Source organism: Triturus cristatus, chromosome 8 (assembly GCF_964204655.1).
Source record: "Triturus cristatus chromosome 8, aTriCri1.1, whole genome shotgun sequence".
Classification (NCBI taxonomy): Eukaryota; Metazoa; Chordata; class Amphibia; order Caudata; family Salamandridae; genus Triturus; species Triturus cristatus.
Genome location: NC_140591.1, coordinates 808,863,504 through 808,888,107, shown reverse-complemented (window position 1 = coordinate 808,888,107; position 24,604 = coordinate 808,863,504). Strand labels below are relative to the sequence as shown.

The following is a 24,604-nucleotide window of genomic DNA, read 5'->3' as shown; positions in this document are numbered from 1 at the left end:
CCCCAGACCGGTATCAGACTGTTTGAGGAGATTTTAAGCATTAGGTCCAAGTTTGCTTCTTGTTAAAACAAAACGCATGGGAAGGCTACTTCAGGACTCCAACTTAGACCACTGGGAGTTATGTATTAAAGTTGTGGAAGAATTCGGCTGACTATACGATAAACTGAAAATACACTTCCAAGCACTGGCATACATGCTGTTTAGACCAGAAATCTATTTAGGTTAAGATGACAGGGTGAGTATTGCTCCACTGAAAGCTAGTACCAATGGGAATTGGTGGAATGGTTCACTCAGTTACCAACAAGAACAATTATTTGAAGTGTGCTCTACGGCCCAGAAAACATTGAGGGGGTACCACTGATTATACCCTGTAAACTGTGCAAATCTTATCACTATCGCAATTGGGTTCCCTTTGGGCATAGGAGATATACAGCAAAAGTGGTTTCTGAAGACAACTTTCAAACATTATTTCCAATATTATTCATGCAATAGAAGCAAGTATTTTTTGGTTCAGTTTATTTCCATCCTTGAAGTTCATTCCTTAATATGTTATTTTACTGATTTTAGGGCCAGATGTATCAAAGGGTTTTACCCATTCTGTGTCTATGGGAAAATGTGTTTGTACATATGGCCCTTAGTGTTTTCAATATATCCCCAAAAAAACAACAAAAAAAGATCTGATTTTCCACTCCGTCACATATACATCTGACATGCATTTCATGGGTATATACCGCTTCATGAAGGCTTATGCTGAAACTTCAGATCAAACTGGAATACAATTTCATAATTCTCTAGTTGGTATAGTTCTTGAACAAGTCGACTGAAGTGAAAAATAAATCAAAAGAATTTTTAAGATTGTCATGAGCAAATGTGTTTACCAATGGGAGATTTTGAGGTTCTCTCCCATTCTAAGGAGCAGATGATTTTCTAGCAAAATGTTGCACATCATGTGGACAGACTTTCTAAATGAAAACTAGTCAACTAGCGGAATGCCAACAGCAAAAATATTTTCAGGCAGGTCATCTAGCTCACCCAGTTCAAGCTTCAATCACTCAGGGAATTGTAAGCGCGCTACTCACCCGTGAGGTTCTCAAGGCGCTGAAAAGAGTTTAAAAGAGAAATTGCGCCAAACAGCAGGGGTGCAAGTATATGCCCAGCTCCAAAACCTAAAAGGAACCCCATGTGCTATCTATGCAGGAATTTATTGAATATTGATGAATGCGCATAAAAGCGAATTCATTATCATGAATTGGGCTAGAATGTGGTGATTATATAATTTTATTAGGACAGCCAGACAACACCAATGTTACAATTCAAATTCATTGCATGGATTTAGGACTTCTGTTGATATGCATATAATCAAGCCTCCTGAGGGTTTACTCCCACTCTTTCTTCTCATAGAAACACACTATTTTCTAGCAGCCAGGTGTTCAGTCATATTGAGATTTCCCACAAAATCAAGAACATTTTCATTAGAAGTTAGAATGGAAAGCCTGTGAGCATTCCAAACTAAAACATACATTTCACCAGAGTGATGGGGAGTAATTGCTGAACCCATACAGGGCACACTCACATTCCTTCCTTTCCGTCTAGGGCTTATAAGTTAGTCAGTCATCTATTTCATTACGGTATCATTTTCACTATGTGACCCATACCAAAATACTACTTAAAGATCTTTAACGTTCATCTTAGAACTTTCATGGCTATGTCCCTTGCATTCACAGGTCCGGTGGTACTTTGGAAGGGAGAGATTTGTCTTCAATAAAGACTGGACAATCTTTTTCTCATCCATTTCCCCAATACCTATATTTCTTAGTTTTTCCAATAGCTTCGAGCATTTGCCACTTATGAAGCTGTGAATAGATGGCCTAACTGAATACTTATTTTCCAAATTAAGCCTTAACAAACCCTGCTCATCTTTCTTCAAAGGACAAGATCTAGTTAAGAGAGGGAAGATACCCAAAAGTACAAAAGATTCAATGCCTTCACTTTTTTATATAGCATGAACTAGACCCGAAGGTATCACAGCGCTTTACATGAGCACCAACTGTGTTACAGATGGACACATTAATTTTTGTTAAGCACAGGGAGATTAAGTGATTTGCCCAGAATCACAGGATGTTGAGCATTACTGTCGAGACACAAATGCAGTTCTCCAGCTTTGAGGTCGACCGCCCTAGCCGTTAGGCCACATCCTCTCCCCATCCTTCTAATTGACTATAACCTACCTGACAATAGACAGTTTTAATCATGTTTTACAGGATCTGTACAGATTAAATTTTTCTTTTATTAGGTTTCTTACTAGGGAGGATATATGCAATGATCTGAGGTAGCAATTAAAGTTAACATCAATCAGGGTAAATTCCTATTTTAGGTGGCTACCTGTTACTTTCACTGCCATCAGGCACTAGAGTTAGCAGGTTGGCTTTTTTACTTTAGTAGAGGCTGTGTTTTCAGACAGCACAATTTCCCAAACAGGGCTCTGTTCCTAGCAATCCTCTTCAAAATACAACCTCTGTTTTTTTAGGGTCTTGACGGGTAATCATGAAACCAAGATCTTCCTTCAACTAGAAGGAATCACTACTCTTGAGGGACACTGGGAAATATATACATTCCCAAACCTCCCTGGAAACAGTTTCAGTGTGAGGATATACCTCCCTGGAATGTTTGGTGTCTTTCAGCTTTCCAATCAGATCTAAGAGGCTCCCCTTCATTCATAATTTCCTCAAACAAGTCTCTCATCAGGATAACTGATTGACAAAGTACAAGGAATGGTGGAAGCCCAACTGAACAATTCATCTTCTTGTATGCGCATCTTGACTACTGATTCCAGTCATGAGAACGCAAAGTGGATGTATATTTTTGCTCTTTACAAAATGTTTCTAACTCTAAAAAAACAAGGTCACGATCTGTTGAATAATAAGAGGACATAACAAAAACTTTAAGTACCTCATATTTATTTACTTATTTATTTATTTTGTGTATTTTATATAGCGTGCATCTACCCCAACGGGGTGTCCCGGCGCTTCTGAGTGAAAGCAGAGTGATAGTCCTGGGGGGGTTAGCAAAAGAGAAAAGTTTTTAGTGCCTTACGGAAGGGTAATTCTTCCTGGATCATCCTAATTGCGATCGTGAGTTCGTTCCAGAGAGTTGTGGCACAGACCTGGAAGGTTTTACCTCCAGAACGTGCTTTCCTGAATCTTGGTATGGAAAGCAGATGTTGGGAGTTGGAACGGAGGTTCCGAGAGTTACAGTAAGGACGGATACTAACAGAGAGGTAGGCCGATCCCCTACCCCTAGTTGCTCGATGGGCTAAGGTCATGGCTTTGAATGCAGCTCTTTGATGGATTGGTAGCCAATGTAATGCTCTGCGATGTGGCGAAATATGGGTGCGTAGGGAAACCCCGCAGACCAGCCAAACAGCCGCATTCTGGACTGTCTGGAGCCGATGTAGGAGGCCCGCGGGCAACCCTAAATACAGGCCGTTCGCATAGTCCAGGTGAGATGTAATCAATGCCTGGACTATGGTTTTCCTGGTGTCACTAGGGGGATAGGTGATGAATTTCCTAATCATCCTGATCTTGGAAAAACAAGCGGCTGAAACGGTCTGTATTTGGTTGCTAAAAGAAAGATTTGAGTCCCACTTGACCCCTAGATTTTTTACAGAGTCCTTAGGGACAGGGGGAAGGCTAAGTTCCTGTGACCACCAGAGAGTTGCATCAAGAGGGGAGGGTTGATGGAAAAAGAGAACCTCCGTTTTTGCCGCATTCATGCGGAGGCAGTTATGGTCCATCCATTTTGAAATGTCCCGCAGACAATCCTTCAGAGGATCAAAAGTAGTCTGCGTGGCACTCTCGTAGGAGAAAAGCAGCTGAATATCATCTGCATAGGAAGTAGCTATGATGCCCGACCTAGCAATGAGTTCAGCCAGAGGAGAAAAATAGACATTGAACAATAGTGGGCTCAAAGCCGAGCCTTGAGGGACACCCCATTTCAGGGTACGGCTAACAGAGGTAAAAGGGTGAGTATAGACTGCCTGGGTGCGATTAGACAAAAAAGAGGTCAGCCACTCCAGGGCCTTCCCCGGAATGCCCTTCGACCGAAGACGGTCAATCAGGATGGGGTGAGAGACGGTGTCGAATGCTGCCGTCAAGTCGAGCAGCACCAGCACCGCTCTGGAACCCCCATCCAGTTTCCACCGCACAGAGTCGGCCATTTCTATAAGGGCAGACTCAGTGCTATGGCACTTTCTAAAACCATGTCGGGATTCATGAAGTAGGCCGTGGGATTCAAGAAAACCTGCCAGTTGTTGCTGCGCTAGCTTTTCAAGGACCTTGGCAGGGGCTGGGAGCAGAGAAATGGGTCGATAGTTCACTGGCTCATTAGGATCTGTATTAGCTTTCTTTAAAATCGGGACCAGTTGGGCATGTTTCCAAGACTCCGGGAAAATTCCTGTTTTGAGCGAGTCATTCCAGATGTAGTTGAGGAAGGGATTAAGAAAAGAGGCCAATAATTTATATTGCTTGGCTGGCCAAGGGTCAAGTGGTGAGCCAGAGCGGCATCTAGACAGTTCCATCAGTGAGTGTTCCAGTGAGATTGCCTCAAAGTCTGAAAAGGTGGAAGAAGACTCGATGCGGTCAGGTAAAGGCGTATCACTCCCTAGATCATTATTCTTGGGGAAGGTGTCATAGATCTTCGCGATCTTGTCTTCAAAGAAGTCAGAGACGCGGGAGCAAAGGGCCTGAGAGACTGGAAGACACTGTTTAAGAGCCAAGGGATCTGTGAAAGTCTTCACTGTGTTAAAAATTTCCCTGGCCGAGCCATGCGCTCTATTAATTTTCTCCTCCAGGTAACGTTTTTTATGCTCAATTATTTTCCTACGGTATTCTTTGAGGGCCAGTTTATATTTAAGTTTTGTGTCAATAGTATAGGATGACCTCCACCGGCGCTCCAACAGCTTACAAGAAGATTTATATTTCCGAAGCTCGTCGGAGTGCCATGGGGCGGAGGGAGCTGCTCGAAAGGTTTTAATCGGTCGCATAGGAGCGAGCGAGTCAATAGCAGAGGTGACCCAGCAGTTGAGGTTAGTCAGGCGTGAATCTAAATCAGGGGCGTCTTTGGGAGTGGTATTTACAAGATGTAGGGCAACACTGTCAGGGGAGATCTTACTCCAATTACGTCCTACCGCCTTAGGGGGAATTCTAGGTCTCACATGCTGGCAAAAATGAATAGCAAAAGGGATAAAAAAAGTGGTCCGACCAAATCACCGGATAGGGATCCTGAATCAGGATGTTTGAGAAATTCGAGCAAACAAGATCAAGAGTATGACCGGCTTTGTGCGTAGGTTGAGAAACCAATTGGCTTAATCCAGCATCTTTTAAAGTAGAAAGAAAGTTAAGGCAAAGCTTGTCAGAAGAGTCCTCTGCGTGTAAATTTAGGTCTCCTAGTAAGGTAAAATTGGCATAGCGTAGGCTAACCTGAAGGACATAGTCCAAAAATTTGGCCAAGTAGGAAGCCTTAGATTTAGGAGGGCGATAGACCAGTAGCCCTATCAGTGTGGTGTGTTCAGCTAATTTAATACAGAAGGGAAGGGCTTCAATCAGTTCAATTTGTGTGTAAGGGAAGGAGGAGATCGTCCATTGGGATCTATAAATAATAGCTACCCCACCTCCCCGATTGCGACCCGCTCTATTGGCGCATAGGATATTATATTCCGGGGGAATGGCCAGGCATAAAGACGGATTAGATTCATCCTCCAGCCATGTTTCCGTAAGAAAAATTAAATCCCAGTTATTGTCCATCAGAGACTGGGCGATATCGAGAGAATGTTTAGGCAGGGAGCGACAATTAATTAGGCCAGCCTTAATAGAGAAATTGCTGGTGTCTTTAGGGGCCTGAGACGGCGGCTGATCAAAGGGGCACGGGACCAATGTGTCATTCAGCATATTGCAAGGTATGCCCAACTCTGGATATAGGGCTAAGTCCCTTTGAAGAGAAACAGTGAGAGCACAGCATTTGTGTTGTATCGAAAAAAGAGACTCCTTACTATATGTATTGAAGCAAGATGTTGGGGTTTCCACAGAGTACCAGGCCTCGGCCGCGTCCTGATCGCGGACGGGCGCAGACGGGCAGCACTCTGGCACGACTCCGGCGCGTCCGCTGACCGCGTACGCTGCGCGGAGACATGACCGTTGACTTTTATGCTGGTGACTGGACGCTTCCCCTACCCAAAATGGCCGCCGCGCTTCTGCCGATTCGAGGGAGAGCCTCCCAGCCCCAAAATCGACCGAGGTAGGCTCAGGGAGCAAGGCAGTGCGGGGAAAAACAATTTAGGTAGGATACCACGTCGAGTTTGAAATTATGAGCAGATTAAAACGATGTGCAATGTGCAAAGAAATCAAGCGCTTTATTTAAAATGCAATAATTACAGTAGGAGAGAGAACCCTCAGATCAACAACGATAATTACAACATATATGTTACAATTGTTATGTTTTTCTCCTTTTAGGCATCTCCCTTTTTCAAATACATACGTTGGCTATTTAGATATAAATGTCAGATATAAACTGCACATTTGTTCATCTCATTATGCAAAGCAGGGTGATAATCAAATGTATTTGAATATATTCATGTTACCCTATAGAAATCAAATTCTCTTTTCACCTTATTGTTCATAAATAATAAACAAGCTTTCATGGAAGCTGAAATTTCACTTCTCATTTATGGATTTAAAACAATAAGCATGGTTTCACAGAATGTATTAAGTGAAAGAGTGCTGAGGCCTTTTCTGCTAATTGTTTATTCTGAAAGGTTCAACAACGATCAGATACATTATATACACTAAGATGAGTCTAGGGTGATAGAGAGGAGCTTCGTGCCAAAGACTCGAGACAAATGCCACACAGAACTACAAAATACAAAAAACTGATGGGTGGAGTGCCTGAATTAATCTCAGTCACTTGAAATTACTGGGCCACATCCCAGTCCATTGTTTCTTTACTAACTATGCCACCTCAGACAGGATCCAGTCACATACAAATCAGTCTTGACCGTGCTTCAATAGGAACAGTCCAACCTGAACTGCCAGGCCAGGTCCCCTCTGAATCAGAACACAAGCAACCCCAGACCAGTTTCTACCTTTTTAGGTCTCATCAATAAGGTACAGCTTAGTTTAATTGGTACAGTTAGTATGGGTCCCTCCTCTAGGTATACCTGTCACGCTTAAGGTGTTGCACTGATGAATACAAAAAAGTGGCAGGTGGAATGCTTTTTTTAAAGACGCACTTAACATTTCACAATTAAAAAACCACTTAGACCGCATATGCTTGTACCTCCATAGAAACATTGAGGAACTGCATGGAAACACCAGGCCTTGCAGTTGTTGCCTCAACTACAGTAGAGTCCAGTCTCTTCAAATAGCCTCTTTGGGCCTACTCTGCACAGGTTACGACATTGCAAACCAATTGGCCAAATTGCGACAATAAGCAGTGTCACGCATCCAAGTCATGATGGAAGGAGAAGGCCCTTTAACCAGGCCACAGCAACTCTACGTTTCATCAAAAGTAACAATCTACAAACCGGTTTTTAGGATATCCAGAATTTAGCACAAAAGCGTCATGGTGAGGTTCAGGTGCAGCTGGTGCCACAAATGTGCTCCAGTAGGTTGCTCATCTCATGCCAGTATGTGGAAATGGCAGGCAATGCCAGGCCAGGATGAAAAACCCTGCTGAGCTAGCAGCACATCTGTGACAATCTGCACCTATTGATAGCATATTTGCACATAACCACCAAGGTATAATACAAGTGATTAGGAAATGTAAAATAAAGATGCTTATATCTGTAGCTCAATGAGATCAGTTTCACTTGGGAACAATAATTCTCCTAACTTTTATCTGCTATAATATACCCAAGACCTGCTTCCCATAATCTCCTACCTGGTAAATCAGCAACTCCACTTGTATCAGAACACAACTTCTAGATGTTGACAACCTGTCTACTGGTGGATTTAGTGGGTTAATAAATATATTAGATGGGTGCAAGCAGGAAACGCAAGAGGAAACGTTTGAAGTGTTCTCTTGCAATCTATTTAAGTCAAGATTATATGAATGTTTCTAAAGGGTTGGTTCTCACTCCAGTCTTGTAATCATTTAGTGTCAAGAATTCGTCTCCATAAACATATGCCCCAGTTGAGAAGCAAGGACATCACCCAAGGTTCAAGCATGGGGCAGAGTAAATAATTACAAGTCAAAGCCAAGCTGGCGAACAGAATATCTACTTTCTAGCGCCCACCATGTTCACTATGTGCACTGCGTGGTGTGCACAGTAGAGGATGGTCTAGGCTACCTTACTCACAGCACACTCTTAAGTGCCAGATTCAAACAAATCATGCTCTATCACTAAATATAGGGGTGAGTGGTAAGATTATACCAGACGGTCGCAAAGTGTGCCTGAGCAACGAGGGGAGTTGGCCTAACGGCTAGGGCTGTCGCCCTCGAATCTGAGGAACTGGGTTTGAGTCTCGGCAAGGACAGCTGAAAATCCTGTGACTCTGGGCAAATCACTTAATCGCCCGTGCCTAAAATATTAATGTGTCCTCATGTAATTCAACTGGTGCTATGTAAAGCGCTCTGATACCCGATTCGGGACAAGTTCGAGCTATATAAAACTCTGTTAAAAAAAAAAAAAAAAAAAAATGAAAATCTGGGACGCTAAAATCTCCCATTGCCAGCAGTCTAGTTAGGAGATGGATGGAATGCTTGAATTAATTTCTGCTACAGATAATCAATTGGGCAGCATCCCAGTCCATTGTTTTTTTGCCTACCATACCTCCACAGACAGGACAGATGGAATTCTTGAATGAACTGGTAATTACTCAGGACACATCCCAGTCCATTGCTTTTTTTACCTACCATGCCAACTCATACAGGAGCCAGTCTTGGTCTTAGGTTACTTGTGCTCATCCAGAGAGGAACTGGCATGGTAATTTGGGCTGGACTGTTCCCAGTGGAGAAAGAACATGGTCGATTTGCATAAAGCTGGGTCAAATCTGAGGTGGCATGGTGGGCAAAAAACTAAATGGGTTGAAACGCTATGACGAGTGACTGCAACTGGTTAGATTAGGTTTGGCAGCTTAGGCTGCCTTGCTCCCACTGGAGCATGACCAGGGTTGATTTGCATATGGGTGGGTCTACACTTGCTTGAAATGCTAGTCCGAGCGATTGCCAGTGGTTTGTTTGCAAACATTGCTCTCAACACTTTTTGTGTGTCCAAAAGTTCAGGAGTCCCGAGAATACAGTCCACAAAATTAGAACGGGTCTTCATAGGGATTAGGGCGAGCAAGTCAGTAACAATCAGCCAATCCTGGAAGTGGGATCGCCCTGACCACACCAGAGTATTGTCATGTTTCCAGTACCCAAAGCAATGCTGCTTCTCTCTTACTCCCTCCATCGATAAGGAGCTCTAGTGGAACAAATCTTGTGTTTTTAGCCACAGAAACAAATCCAAACTTCAGCAGAACCTTCAACGAGGCGTCATTAAAACTTCAATCAATCGCAAAACAATTAACAGCTCTGGCTAATCCCACTGAATCCCAGTTTTGTGGAATGTATTTAAAAATACAATAAAACAAACAGCGGATGATGTTTCTATCCAATTGTGCTTAGGTTGGCAGGGCCCGCGGATTAGAGGATTGCAGCTTCAAGCGCATCTTCTCTAAAGTCACTGTTGCTTTCCCCAGTTTCCTCATTAGAAACAAGAACACCTCCGCAACTCAGTGGGCGGCAAATGGGCTTAATTATGTCAATTCATATATCAAACTTTGCTGTGCTTCAGATACTGTCAGTATTATTTAAAAATATAATGGTACTCACTCGGCAGGCAATTTCTCCTCGGTTGGCAATAAGAATTTTTTCAAAAGTCTGAAAGGATAAAAATAAACCTGTGAAACAGACTGCAAACATCTGTATTATCTAACTAAAAAAACATTTACTAGCAATACAATGGTCACAGATAAAGGTTGGCTCTCAATCACAACCGTTTAGAGTAAAGCCTCTTAATTCATTTCTGTAAATCAAATGATAAATGCCTCTTCACACAAACTTTAGGTTCCCACGCTCTAGTTTGAAAATGCATAATAAATGGTTCAGACTACTGAATATGTGTTAAGTTACAAGATGATAATAAAGCTAGATAGTATGTTGTATACCTGCCACATTAATAACATTTTTTATTGTAAACATATTTACTTCACGAATAATCAAAAACGTAGTGTAGCAGACATCGTATAAGAATAATTTCTAGGTTGCAGTGCTTTTCCTAGGACCTCCAGCCACCAAACACTGGGTACCAGTCTCCTTAAGTCATGGGCTAGCTGACAGAAGGGTAGCAAACTGGGGCTGAAGTGTAGCACTGTGGCTTACTGCAGGGGTCGCGTTTTTAAATAAATATTTTTAAACTGCCTGACAACATCTCTGAAACCAACATAAATAATCACTGGGATGCCTTAAAAGCCACCATTAGGGGATTGATAATTGAAATTAAAACAAAAATAAATAGACGAATACATTTGGGCCTAATCCAATTAGAACAGGAGATTAAAAGTCTAGAATCAGCTCACTCGAATGCTTTACACGACTCTAATTTACTCACTACTTTGATGCAGAAGAAATATGAATATAATAAGATATTAAGCGAACGTGCGGGGGTGTGGGTCAATAAATCCAAAGCTCTGAACTTATGTGAAGCCAATAAGGCAGGTAAATTGCTCGCTTCCTACCTTAAACACAAACAGAATCAATAGGTTATCTCCTCTATTAAAGACTCTAAAGATCAAATCCAAACCAAACATAAGGACATCCTTAATACTTGTGTAACTCGTTATACCAGCAGCTATATAATAATAACCAAACTTTCAACACAGAGGAGTGCGCCAAATACCTTGATACCCTCAAGTTACCGCAGCTTTCAGAAGAAAACAGATTCATGCTAGAACAAGAAATGAGTGAGTTGGAAAACGGGCTGTAAAGTTATTGAAGAATAATAAAGCTCCCGGGCCTGATGGCTTCTCTGCATCATTTTATAAGACCTTCTTAGATCATTTGAAACCAACTTTAAAACAAGTTTTTAACCATATTGCTTTTGATGGTACACCACCAGACTCTATGCGTGAGGCTAATAGAATAGTTATTCCAAAGGAAGGGAAAGATCCAACTATGCCAAAAAACTATGGGTCTATCTCCCTTATCAATGTAGATTGTAAGATATATGCAAAGATTCTGGCCGCTAGACTCAATTTAGTTCTCCCTAAACTGATAAGTAGCTCCCAAGTTGGCTTTCTCCGCAATCGCATGTCGAACGATAACACACGCCTGCTATGTCATGTTTTGGAGAATGCCGCTACCAAACCTGAGCCATCAATCGCAATTACATTGGACGCTAAGAAGGCCCTCGATAGAGTCTCGTGGGCTTTCTTGGAACAGTGTATGCTTTCCTTCAACTTGGGGAAGGCTTTCTCCTCTATGGTTCTGTCCCTCTATTCGAATCCATCGGCCCGTATTGCTGTCAATGGTTCTCTATCTGACCCCTTTTCTCTACACCAGGGCACTCGACAGGGCTGTCCTTTATCCCCCTCACTGTTCCTGCTGGCGCTTGAACCCCTTATTCAGAGCATTAAACTAAACCCGACTATTAAAGGTGTGAACATCCATGGCGTTCAAGTGAAATTAGCCGCATTTGCAGATGACATCTTAATAGTGACGGAACAACCGGGACCATCAATTGCTGCCCTGATGGATACAATAACAGAATATTCTGCTCATTCGGGGTATAAGCTCAACAGGGATAAATCAGAAGTTAAACCACTGAACGTGCACTGTACCAGGGAGATTCTAGGGAAATCAGGCCTGGCCTGGCAGTCTGGATACATTAAATACCTGGGAGTTGAGTTTGATTATAACATTATGAGTACGCTACTTCAGAACGAGAAAGTATTATTGGAAAAAATTTAAAAAACTTCTGGACTCCTGGTCCCCGAAGTTTATCACATGGTGGGGCAGGATCGAAACAATAAAAATGATGGTCACTCCCCTAGTTAATTATCTCATAAATATGCTTCCACTCTTTTTGACAGATGATTTTCACAAGAAACTGGACAATCTCTTATCAAACTTTCTCTGGCGCAACAAAAAAGCTAGGATTAGTATTAAAAAACTGAGACTTGATAAAACGCTAGGAGGTGTAAATCTCGCAGATTTTAGAATATACTATTATGCTTTTTTGGCCAAATAAGGCTCATATTGGATCTCCGCACCTGGCGATCACATTCCTGTCTGGTTGGAGGTAGAGAGAGCTATTCTTAATAACCTAAACCCTTTCTCACTTCTCACAGCCAATCGCCTTTATCCCGCTTGCTCGAAGTCCATTTTTAAAAATACTAAAACAGCACTCTTGAAAATAGACCAAAAGTTGGAGGTCAGTGTTCAGGGCTCCAAAATGGAATCATTATGGTATAATAATAAAGTACTCTACAAGGGCAAATGTTTGAACTTCGATTCTTGGCTTAAGAAGCGGTTGTTTTTCCCTTGTCAAATAGAAAATGCCTCTTATCCAATAACGTTCTCAGATCTCTAAGCTAGGTACAATTTAGCCGATATTGAATTCTATAACTTTCTAAAAGTACGAGCGTCCATATCAAAATCCAAACTATCCTCTACCCTGCCTTCGCTACCATTGTTCGTGACTAAAATAAACAAGCTAGGCCATCAAGTTTCTCTGATATATAAACTCTTGCGCCCCAAAACCTCGAATCTGAATGCTAACGTGGTTGAATTTTGGAACATGCATTCCTCTGTTCCTTTAACTGACACTTTGTGGGCTAAACTATGGCACTCTGTCTCGCGTAATAAGGTGTCGCCAGTACTTTCCCAGACCAAATATTGGCTATTACACAAGGCCTTTTGGACGCCTGCATGTTTATTTTCTTTGAACATACGTGATGACGCACTGTGTTGGAATTGCAAACATGAAACGGGGGACTTAGCTCATCTTATTTTTCATTGCTCGGAAGTGGAGTCCTTTTGGGATAAGGTCTTTGCTTTTGTCACAATTATTTAAATGTACATTGGGTAAAGAATTCTCCACCCTGACTATGGCATCTCTGAGGGTTGACCTGGACTCTGATGGCGACAAAGCTCTCCTGGACCTCTTGTTGACGGCAGCAGTGAAAATGGTCCTTGCTAACTGGAAGGACACAATTAAGGCCTCCTACAAAGGATGGATAAATTGGGTTACTCACCTGAGAGGTGCGGACAATGTGGCCTTGCAAAACTTACCTTGGAGATCCCCTTCTAGACCAATGTGGTCCACTCTGGACAATTACTTTGACTCTCACAAACCCCCGTGAGCTTCCTTGCAATCCTATTGTATACCCTTGTTGTATTTCATAATGTTGAGTTTTGCGGGGTTTCCCTTGTCGGCACAGAGTACATATGTTATAGCTGGATTATCCTGTTGACAAGAACTTGAAGGAAATTTCTTACGTATGAACTCTTGCTTCTCCTCTGCTCATATTTCTTTTCTTTCTTTTTATTCTTTTCTTTCTTCAACTTTCCTCTCTCTCTCAGGAACGATTGTTAGAGGTATCTCTCAGGTTTAAATCTTGCGCAGACAACGTATTTTTGCTATTCCAATGTCGATCTTTTGGCGTCTGCACACCATGTCCTTATCTTAACATTGTTACACACCCATGGGTTGTTCCTGTTTCTCTCTCTATCTCAAAATCAATAAAGCATTTGAAATTAAAAAAAAACTGCCTGACACCCAGACTCAACTACCAGACATAGGCTGCAACATATTTCTTGTTATACAGTTTTATGCTGTTGCTTTCTTGGTTTGGATTTGTAATGCCACTTCCAAATCCTTTTTTGGTCACCAGTTAGCAATTCTAGAGAGATCAGGTCTAGGATGGCACTGACCTAATCAACTGTATCGAAAAACACGTGAGGGGGCTTTTGTGAGTTTTAACTGAAATGTGCATTATTATCGGTTGCTCTGCTAAATTCACATGTACATGACATATGCTAACTAGGCTTCAGTTAGGACTCAACACCATCTTGTTCAAAATGGATGTGTATTATGATGTTCATTCTGTGTTTATATTTCTCACTTATCACTACATGCAGCAAGATGTGCATTGTGTATTTCTGCAGGGCACTATCCTTGAAGACCTCAATTGAGAAAGCCTTGTGCTACATTCAAGGTTCTACCGGTTTACACACTGTTTTTTATTAATGCACAATGGACCTCTGTTGGTTAGGTAACTAGTTTGCTCCAACAACTCCAGGTGATATTACATCAGAAGGGGAGAATCAATATTCATGTAATGGGTTAGTTTAGGATAGTAGGGTTATATGATGTCTTAGATTTGTTAGAACAATGATCATACAATGCTGACTTTGCAGTTCCTGTAATACTCTATGCAAGAAAACTGTATTAACCCTTTAATTTGTGTGTGAGCCAGAGACCTTTCCTGAGCCCCTAAGGAGGACGTCCAATTTCTAGCTGATTTGCTGCACGCTTGAGTTAGCACTTCTCTGATCATTCCAAAATATTAAATTATTCTGCATTTGATAGCCTTCATAGCAAATTACTTTTATGTAATTCAATTAGTTTACTGCTACAGCTGCATTTTATTATTTCTGCATCATACCTTTACATTTTGTAATAAACCTTAGTAGATTTATAATTTATAATCTCAAACTCTCTTTTTGAGTCAGTCCTTTTACGGACTGTATTTTGAAATGTCTTTTGAATCTTTTCTCTAGGGACACACTGCCTCTTAAATTTTTAGGTTAAACCCATCCCAAACCACCCAATGCTGGGACGTGCGACTGTCATGCAGATTTTCTAGGGTCCTGCGTGCCCACAGGTTTAAGGATCTATTCCTCGACTCCCTCCTGCTCATCATCTTCCTGAAGTATAGATTTGCGGTCTCAACCATCATGATCTTTGGGAACACCATATGCGTAGACTAAAGAAAGTTAAGTTGCAACGAAAATTCACAGACTCTGCAATTCTACTACAAGAATGTGATAATGCGGATTGGGCCAAAATTAAATAATATGGTTTACCAATTCAATTACCATCACTTACAGGGTTAAGCCCGGTTTTGTCTTCTGGAGGCGACAAATCGTGGACACCATATTCGATTCAAAGAGCCATTTCAGCATCACAAGTAAATTCCAAATACAATTAGAATTTCAGTCAATGGTGAGAGCTTGAATACGTTTTAAAAGCTGTATACTCATTAAGAGATTAGTAATTATCTTATTATACTTTCCCTTTATTCATATTAGTCAATAAATCTTTAGTAAGTTTACAGAAATCTCATAAAAAGGTTTGATTAGAATCAAATAGACAAAAATAATGCATCAAGCGCGTTCCATAAAGGAAATGACCCCTAAAGTTGAAACAACAATTTCAGTTAGTAGAACCCATGAACAGTTCAAGCTCAAAGGCAAAGAGTGAGTTTCAAGGAGCCTAAAGCCAATATTAAGCAGCCGAAATTCCTATAAGGAATAGTTCATGAAACTCAGCCAGCTCTCAATAAATCGAGTAAATGATCATACAGCCAGAGTACCAATCTGTAAAATAAACCTCAAAATGAAGTAAGGACGGCGTAGGAATTATAAAGGGCGGACACTGGATAAGAACTCGGGGGATCGCAACAAAGGGAGAGTACACGCAGCAAGGCAGGGGGTGTATGCCTGATCAAAAGGTTTTGTAACCTGCTATATGTATCAGGTTGTCATTCATCATGTATGCAGACGCTTGTGATGGTGCACTGTTTACTTGTAATAAGAAGGATTTTTTAAAAATGAAGTAAAGAGAACAGAAGCAAAAGTTGTCACAACCGCTACATGGTAGGCAAGGAGTGGAGAAAAAGCCTCGGGGTAAGAGCATGGAATAAGGCAATGGAAAAAGGGCATTGAAACTAACTAGGAACACGCACTACTATAAAAAAAAGACATGAATGCATGTTGGAGACCTTGTATCTGGCGTCTTCCTCTTTGGACCAATCAAAAGGCAGCCCTCCTCTAGAGAGCAGGTTCGTTCTTTCTTTCCCAAACAAAATACATGCCGATTGCAAAGCCTTATCACAAGTTAGCCTCTGACATTCTTATATAGTTAAGTTCTGGAAACATAAGCCTCTGTTCGCATAGGCATTGATTGCAGGTTGGCCTTCTAAAATATTTGTTTCACTGTGTACACAATTAACTATACTATAGAAAAAAAACATTATCGTTAGTAATGTATTTCATAAATACGAACATGAAATATTGTTTTAAATGTGGAACTATTCTATTCAGGCATTATATGAAATAGTGTGAGAATCAGATGTTTAACCATTATGCTTAACAATATTCTGCTCAGTAAAATAATACATTTGATTAAAACTGGAACATTTTGGAGTTAAAACAAACATTTCTAAGCATACCACATCAAGGTCAGCCTTCTAAATTATTTAGTCCACAGTTCAGCAATATTAGGTTCTCTTTTATTTAAAGGAAGCTTGCTTCTAGGTTTTCGTATGGCCTATATACATAGCTATGACTGCCTACTACAGATCGCACATTTTAAATACAAGTCATTTCAGCTTTGAATTTCACGTTAATCTTTGCACATTTGTGACTGTTAATCTATCAGATTTGCATTTTAAATAGTCAATCTTCTCAAACGCAAATTGTGCAAGTGATGAGTGTTCAAATTCATCCATTGCGCCAGGTGTGGAGGGCATAAACGAAGAGATGGATGGAGCCTGAATGAATGCAGTCAGGGCTATAAGCAGGAAAACAGGCAATAATGGTGTGGCTCAAGAGTGGGTACGAGTACTGCTGCAGATCCATAAAGGGGGCAGCCAGCCTTCATACCTGAAATGTGGAATGGTCCCACAGTGAATGGTATTGGTTGGGTGGTACTATAGCAAAAATTATCACACAAAGAGATGCAGTCGGTCATGGATAGAATGTGAAGAGGTGAGCAAAGGAGCTCGCATTTCTATGCTGAGCCCCCGTTTAAGACATCACAAGTTAGTGTTAGCACTTATGCCTCTCACAGCATGCTCTGACCGTTTCTACTGATCTATAAACTGCTGCTGTAAATCTGGCCAAATGTTGAGAGTTACACTCATGGTGGATACTATATTTATGACAAGCCGGATTGGAAGGTTTCAAGCTTGGTTTGACCGCCGCCTCCTGACTGATGAGGCGATTTCTTAAAGGCTGGTCAACTGTCGAGCGTTACCCCGCCCATTCACACCACGAGGGGTGCTTGATCTAAGAATAGTTGGATTTGACTTTTCCTTTTCATAATTTTCCGTTGAGAGTGCACTATTGTTTTCATCATCTCCTAAACCTTTTTTTTGTCCTTGTACCTCTTGGCCCTGTTTATGTTAGTCAGTTAAGGCTTGAGCTGAAGCCTAGTACTCGACTTTATAGCTGGTGAGCTACTACACTTTACAGTAAGTTTTAATGGTGATTAAAAAAGTGCATGTATCACTCTCTTTTGAATTATTAACTACTGATAAGTGCTGCTTCATGTAATGACTGTTGTCTACATTCTATAACTCTTTAGGTGCCGGTAACAGCGTACGTACATGTATTAACTTATGGCCACAGATAGTATATAACCCTCTCTTTTGTGCACTTTCAATTGGCAGAGTAACTACTTCACTCCTGATGAATGTCCAGAACACCCTGATAGGGTCCTAAGATATGCAAAAATCTGTCAATCAGGTTTCAATTGGGTTGAAGTTGTCACTCCCCTCTGTGTTATATTGTGCTTGTTGGGGGACTTCCAATAAAGCATGTTGGACTATAAGGCATTTTTTTTTTTTTTTTTTTTTTTTTTAGAAGTCATGAACATTTTGCACTTGCACCCGGACCCCACTAGCACCTAGCTCTCAAAGGGACACCACCCGATCCATCAAAAAAACGCCCGAAGAGCCCCTTCCGTTGCCTCATTTTTGACTGGGCAGGAAGTTGGAAGCTCACACCACTGAATTAATTTTCATGGTGTGATGAGGGGTCCAATGATGAAGCATGCCACCGTAGAGTGGGTGAGGGATTTTGTCCTACATAGGAAAGACTGATTTGAGTCTTGAGTTATAAAACTCTTACTTTAGCTATACTTGACCAACTGCAGCTTGTTGTATGGTAGATTTAGTAGCTTTGGGGAGCTGAAGCATGTCTAAGTCAAAAAAGTGTTTGATCCTTTGGTGCTCTGAGACTTTAGGAAAACTGACCCAGGACACTTACCTGACATCTTGAAAAGTTTTAAACATGTGTCTAGCAAGTGATACAAGAAAGAGTATCTGCAAGGAATCGGGATGGTTGCATGCAGCTTAAATACAGAGGTACAGAATCACATGCACAACTGCAGGGTGTTCTTTACAGAAGAACAAGTTACTTACCTTTGGTAACGCTTTTTCTGGTGGATACAGTATCTGCCTGTGGATTCCTCACCTTATGAATATCCCCTGCGCCAGCATTCCGCAGAAACTTTTTCCTAGCTCTCCACGCCGACAAGGTCGTCACAATGCTATGGCTCCGCCCGCGTCTCCATGTGACGTCACTAGAGCCATAAGAGGTCCACGTCGGCGTGATGACGTCAATTTCACCCATTTTTTCCCTGCCACCGAGGCGAAACGGGCAGACCGACCATATAGACAATGCATACATAGTATACAGTATTCACACAAATACACACTGTGTAAAGTGAAAAAGGAAAGCAAAAGAAAGCAAGCATTTCCTATAAGCCTACACAAAGGCAAACAGAGGCAATACACAATGACAATATGAAACAACATATTAACGAATACCTCTTTTAAGGTATAAAAGGGTGGACAACGGAGAGGCGGGTGAGTCAGGGAGGAATCCACAGGCAGATACTGTATCCACCAGAAAACGCGTTACCGAAGGTAAGTAACTTGTTCTTCTGATGGATACATCTGCCTGTGGATTCCTCACCTTATGAATAGAATCCCACAGCAGTCCCACTCCCGGAGGAAGGTGTCCACCCTTCTATACCAAAAAGTCCTGCAAAACAGCACGCGCCAAATGGCAGTCCCTCCTCACTTCAGAATCTAAACAGTAATGCTTCGGGAAAGTGTGGAGGGAGGCCCAAGTTGCGGCCTTACAGATGTCCTGCACAGGAACACCTCTGGACAAGGCAGACGTAGACTATTTAGCCCTGGTGGAATGAGCTTTAATGCCTTCAGGAGGCTCCTTACCGGCCAGAGCGTAGCAGATCTTGATGCACAAGATGATCCACCTGGATAGAGTGCGCTTGTGCACCGCCTTGCCCTTCATGCCTCCAACGTAGCCCACAAAGAGCTGATCGTCCTGTCGCACGTCCTTCGTTCTATCCAGATAGAAACTAATCGCCCTCTTAGGATCCAAGCGATGAAGCCTCTCCTCCTCCTTGGAAGGGTGAGGGGGGGATAGAAAGTAGGGAGGGTAACAGACTGCCCCAGATGGAAGGGAGTTACCACCTTAGGCAGAAAAGCAGCCCTGGTCCTGAGTACCATCCTTTCAGCATGTATGGTCAAAAACAGAGGCTTTGAACTCAAAGCCTGAAGCTCACTCACCCTCCTAGCCGAGGTGATAGCCACAAGGAAGACCGTTTTGAAAAGACAGCAGTCTCAAAGGACAACTATGCATAGGTTCGAAAGGGGAACCCATTAAGAATGTTAAAACTAGATTCAAGTCTCATTGGGGCGTAATGAAGGGAGTAGGCGGAAACATATTAGTAAGGCCCTTAATAATCCTCAAAACAACAGGAGATTTGAAGAGCGACGGCTGATCAGGCAAACAAAGAAATGCCGATAAAGCCGACAAATAACCTTTAACAGTAGCCACAGCACAACCCTGCTGGGCCAAATACAGCGAAAAACAAAGAACATCAGAAAGATGAGCGTTTAAGGGATCAATAGACCTCTCTCCACACCATTTAACAAATTTTGACCACCTGAAGGAGTAAATGGACTAAGTGGAGTGTCGCCTGGCCGATAATATAACATCCACCACGTCAGGAGGGAGAGAGAATGAACTCAGGTTGCCCCGCTCAATCTCCAGGCATGAAGGTGCAGGCTCTGGAGGTGGGGGTGAAGAACCTGCCCCTGCGAGAGGAGGTCTACCCTGAGAGGGAGACGGAGGGTGCGATGAGAGGTGAAGTAGATCTGTGTACCACACCCTTCTTGGCCAATCTGGGGTGATCAATATCACTTGGGCCCGGTCTTGGCGAATTGTCCTCAGAACCCAAGGAATCAAGGGTATGGGAGGAAAAATGTAAAGGAATTGTGAGCTCCAACTCAACTGAAACGCGTCCCCCAACTGGAAACTGGAGACTGCAGAATGACGGGCAATGCGCGTTCGAGAGTGGCAAACAGGTCCACCCAAGGAGTCCCCCACATCTGGAAGATGTGATGAACTACCTCCGGATGAAGCCTCCACTCGTGATCGGCGGAGAACTGCTGACTGAGACTGTCCGCACGTTCAACACCCCGGCCAGATGATTTGTCATCAAGCAAATGCCTCCCTGCAGAGACGGTACAACCCTACTCCTCCCTGCTTGTTGACATACCATATCGCGGTAGTGTTGTCAGTCAGGACTTGAACCGACTGACCGCGAAGGGAAAGGAGAAAGGCCTTGAGCGCCAAATATATCGCCCGCAATTTCAGAAGATTGATATGAGACTATCTCTCGTCTGGGGTCCAAAGACCCTTGATCTCCAGATCCCCCAGATGAGCATCCCACCCTAGGGTAGAGGCATCCGTTATCACTGTGGCCACTGATGGAGGAAGATGAAAAGGCTTTCCTTGAGACAGATTGCCCTCCACACTCCACCAAGACAGATCCGCTGCAGTTTCTCTGGAGATCCTGACCGACTCCCTGAGATCTCCGTTGTGCTGATACCACTGCCTGACGAGACACCACTGGAGCACCCTCATGTGCTAGCGTGCATGGTTGACCAACAGAATGCAGGAGGCGAACAGACCGAGCAGACGTAGGACCTTCAGAACTGGAACAACCACTCCATTGTGGAATAAAGGGACCATTTCCTGAATGTCAAGAATCCTTTGCGGAGGAGGAAAAGCTCGACACACAGTGGTATCCAGTACTGCCCCTATGAACAGGTTGCGCTGAGAAGGGCACCAGGTGAGATATGGGCACATTTATCAAAAAACCCAATCTGAACAGCTGAGTTGTTACCTGCAGATGACGACGCACCATCTCTGGCGACTCTGCCTTCAGAAGCCAGTCGTCTAGGTAGGGGTGAAACCGGGATCCCCGACCGCCTGAGATGGGCAGCCACCACCGCCATCACCTTGGTGAAGACTCGAGGCGCAGTAGTAAGACCAAATGGAAGGACCGCAAACTGGTAATGCTGCGAACCAGCCGTAAACCGGAGATACTTTCTGTGCGACTTCAGGATCGGGATGTGAAAATAGGCATCCTGTAAGTCGATGGACACCATCCAGTCCTCTTGTTGCAGTGCCTGAAGAACCTGCGCTAGGGTGAGCATTTTGAATTTCTCCTGTTTGAGAAACAGATTCAAAATCCTGAGGTCCAGGATAGGACGTAACATGCCATCCTTCTTGGGAATCAGGAAATACCGGGAGTAGCATTCCTGACCCCTTTCCTGCTCCAGAACCACCTCCATCGCACCTTTGTGTAACAGGGCAAGAACCTCCTTTTGAAGGAGGAGTAAATGATCCTCCGTGCAAAACCCTTGGCAAGGAGGGTAAGGAGGAGGGAATTCCCTGAAGGGAAGGGCGTACCCATTTTCTACCAGATTTAAAACCCAAAGGTCTGAAGTAATCGATTTCCAATCTTGTAGGAAATGGGTAAGCCAACCTCCCACGGGAAGAACACGATCCGGGATGGCAGATCTAGGGCTGCTCTTCTACATTACCAGGAGGGGTTGGGAAGGTAGAGGAGGAGGAGGAAGAAGGCGGACGTCCGGCTCCATGAAGGCAACCTCTGCCCTTACCCCTATAGGATTTGTACAAGGGGTTTTGTTGCTGCTGCTGTGGCGGTATGTAACCACGAAAGGAAGACTTGCCAAAGCCACGTTAACATCTATAGCCATTACCTTTCGCCTGCGTCTGCAGACCCAAAGACTTCGGTGTGGCCTTACTGTCCTTAAATCTTTGCAGAGCAGAATCAGCTTTCTCCCCAAACAGTCTAGAGCCATCAAAAGGCAGATCAAGAAGAGCAGTCTGTCCATCAGGAGAAAATCCAGAAGACCTCAAACACGCATGTCTTCTTGTTGCATGATCCCATCACCCTTGCAACCGAATCCGCCATGTCCAGACAAGACTGGATGACTTGGCGAGCCGCAGCATGAGAGTCTGCCAGCACCTCACTCAGATTTCACCTATCCATCTCAGACAATTTAGGTAGAAGTTGTTTGGCAGAGTCCATAAGGGCATGAATGTATCTACCCAACAGACAAGTGGCATTGGTAGATTTCAGAGCCATGCTAGCTGATGAAAAGACCTTCTTTGCAGATTGTTCCAACTTCTTGGAATCCCTGTCAACAAGAGCCTGCGGAAAAGCACCTGTGGACTGCTTGGAACAAGAAGCCTGCACCACTAAGCTCTCAGGAGAAGGGTGGGATGAAAGGAACACCGGATCCCTTGGAGCAGGTCTATTTTTTCTGGACACCGACCTTGAAACTGCAGGAGCAGAGAGTCGGTTCCTCCACACATCAAGGATTGACTCAGTCAACCACAGAAAAAGATGAATGAAGCACTTCTGTAAGTAAATTAAGCTTATATTCAGCCATAGGAAGCTGCAAATCCAAAAGTTCAGCAGCCTTCCTTATCACAATATGATAAGGTGCAACTTCTTTCGAGGGGGAAGCCTTCTGAGAAGCAAGATTCCACTCTGGGGAAGTATCTAGTCCACTTGCCTCACACAATCCCTCAAACAAATCCTCCGTATCATAAACGTCCACTTCCTCCATCTCCTCGGCTTGGTACTGTTCCTCCTCTAACAACCTCTGCGCTTATCTCCTCGAGCGTATCTTCGGTTGCGGCGTCGGCGGCGCCACACGCGGCGTTGATGGCTCCGGGAGCGGCGTCGAAGGAGGATCCGCTGTAGTAACCGGCGCCGATCGAATCAGAGAAGATTCACGGGATGGAGCTGGGGATTGCCCATACGGCGTCGAAATCCTCGGAGCCGGAAATTGCCAGGACGGCGTCGTCGGCAGAAATGGTACAAAGGGGGCCTGAGGTTACTGATGAGGCACACCCAAACTAAAAGCCATAGGACCCATCGGACCTGAAGGTGCTCCAGAGGGGTACGAGGCCCTGGCGAACATGCCATACACCGCATTTTAAAAATGCGATGGATCCGAACCCGGCGCCGGAAATTGTAGGTACTGAGCCAGTTCAGGATCCAAACGAGGCACCTCTGGAGTCGGAGCCACCGGAGTCACAGGCGGAGCCACTGGAGCCGAAGGAACCTCAGCATCAGCCTGATTCGACACACCATCTGGAGTCGGTGAACGCTCCGGAGTCCCCTTGTTAGATGGAGAATGAACCGGAGTCACCTGAGGAGAAACTGAAGGAGAAGGAGAGACACAAGTCCTTTACTCAACGTCGATGGGCTGGAGAAGGCGAACACGAAGCCACAGCCTTCAACGATCGGCGCCGAGATGCATGCCTCTTCTTCTTCTTCTTATGCTTTCTCTTGGAGTCATGAGACGTCGAAGATCTTGACTTCGACCTTTCACTACCACTTTTTTCTTTTCTTGCCTTAGCCATATACAGTTTGGCCTCCCGTTCCTTCAGAGCCTTCGGATACATCTTCCTGCAAGAAGAACAGCCCTTGATGTTGTGGTCCGACGACAAGCACCAAAGACAGTCCGCATGAGGGTCAGTATTCGACATGTGACCCCCGCATTCTTTACAGGGCTTAAAGCCCAACTTCCTCGGAGTCGACATGCCAAAACAGAGAAAGATACAATCAAAAATACAATGTATTCAGACAAAAGTAAGGAGAGTCCCAGAAAAAATCTGTTAGCGTCGACAGCGCGGAAAAAAGGGAACGGACCTCATCACGCCGACGTGGTCCTCTTATGGCTCCAGTGACGTCACGCGGAGCCGCAGCATTGTGACGACCTCGTAGGCGTGGAGAGCTAGGAAAAAGTTTCCGCGGAATGCTGGCGCAGGGGATATTCATAAGGTGAGGAATCCACAGGCAGATGTATCCATCAGAACACTCATGTCGTGGACAACATTGTTTCGATTTTTTCTAATGCTGAAAATGCAGTCTTTATTGTCTGAAGAAAATGATTAACGTCTGAAAATATGTGACAATGTGTGACTGGTTGAAAAAGTCTATGAAGAGATTTGGAAAAACCATGGTCTACATTAAAGCCATTCAGCTTCACCACGAGACTTCTACAAGACTTGATTAAGCAATCTGACGTTTTTTAGCCACCAAGCCAACAACACCCGGGGCTCCAGCACATCTCCCGTAAAGTGGTTTAATGGAGACCCAGACCACATGATAAAAATTATTACCAACTGGACATCAGTC

General features: G+C 43.5%; 1 protein-coding gene across 1 annotated transcript in view; it reads right to left on the bottom strand.

Moving 5' to 3' along the window:
* PCCA (propionyl-CoA carboxylase subunit alpha) overlaps positions 1-24,604 on the bottom strand; it is a 2,516,110-nt gene that overhangs the window by 2,246,257 nt on the left and 245,249 nt on the right. The window contains exon 3 of the mRNA XM_085622263.1: positions 9,868-9,915. Coding sequence (XP_085478389.1) covers positions 9,868-9,915 — 48 coding nt within the window. The remainder of the gene's footprint in view (positions 1-9,867; positions 9,916-24,604) is intronic.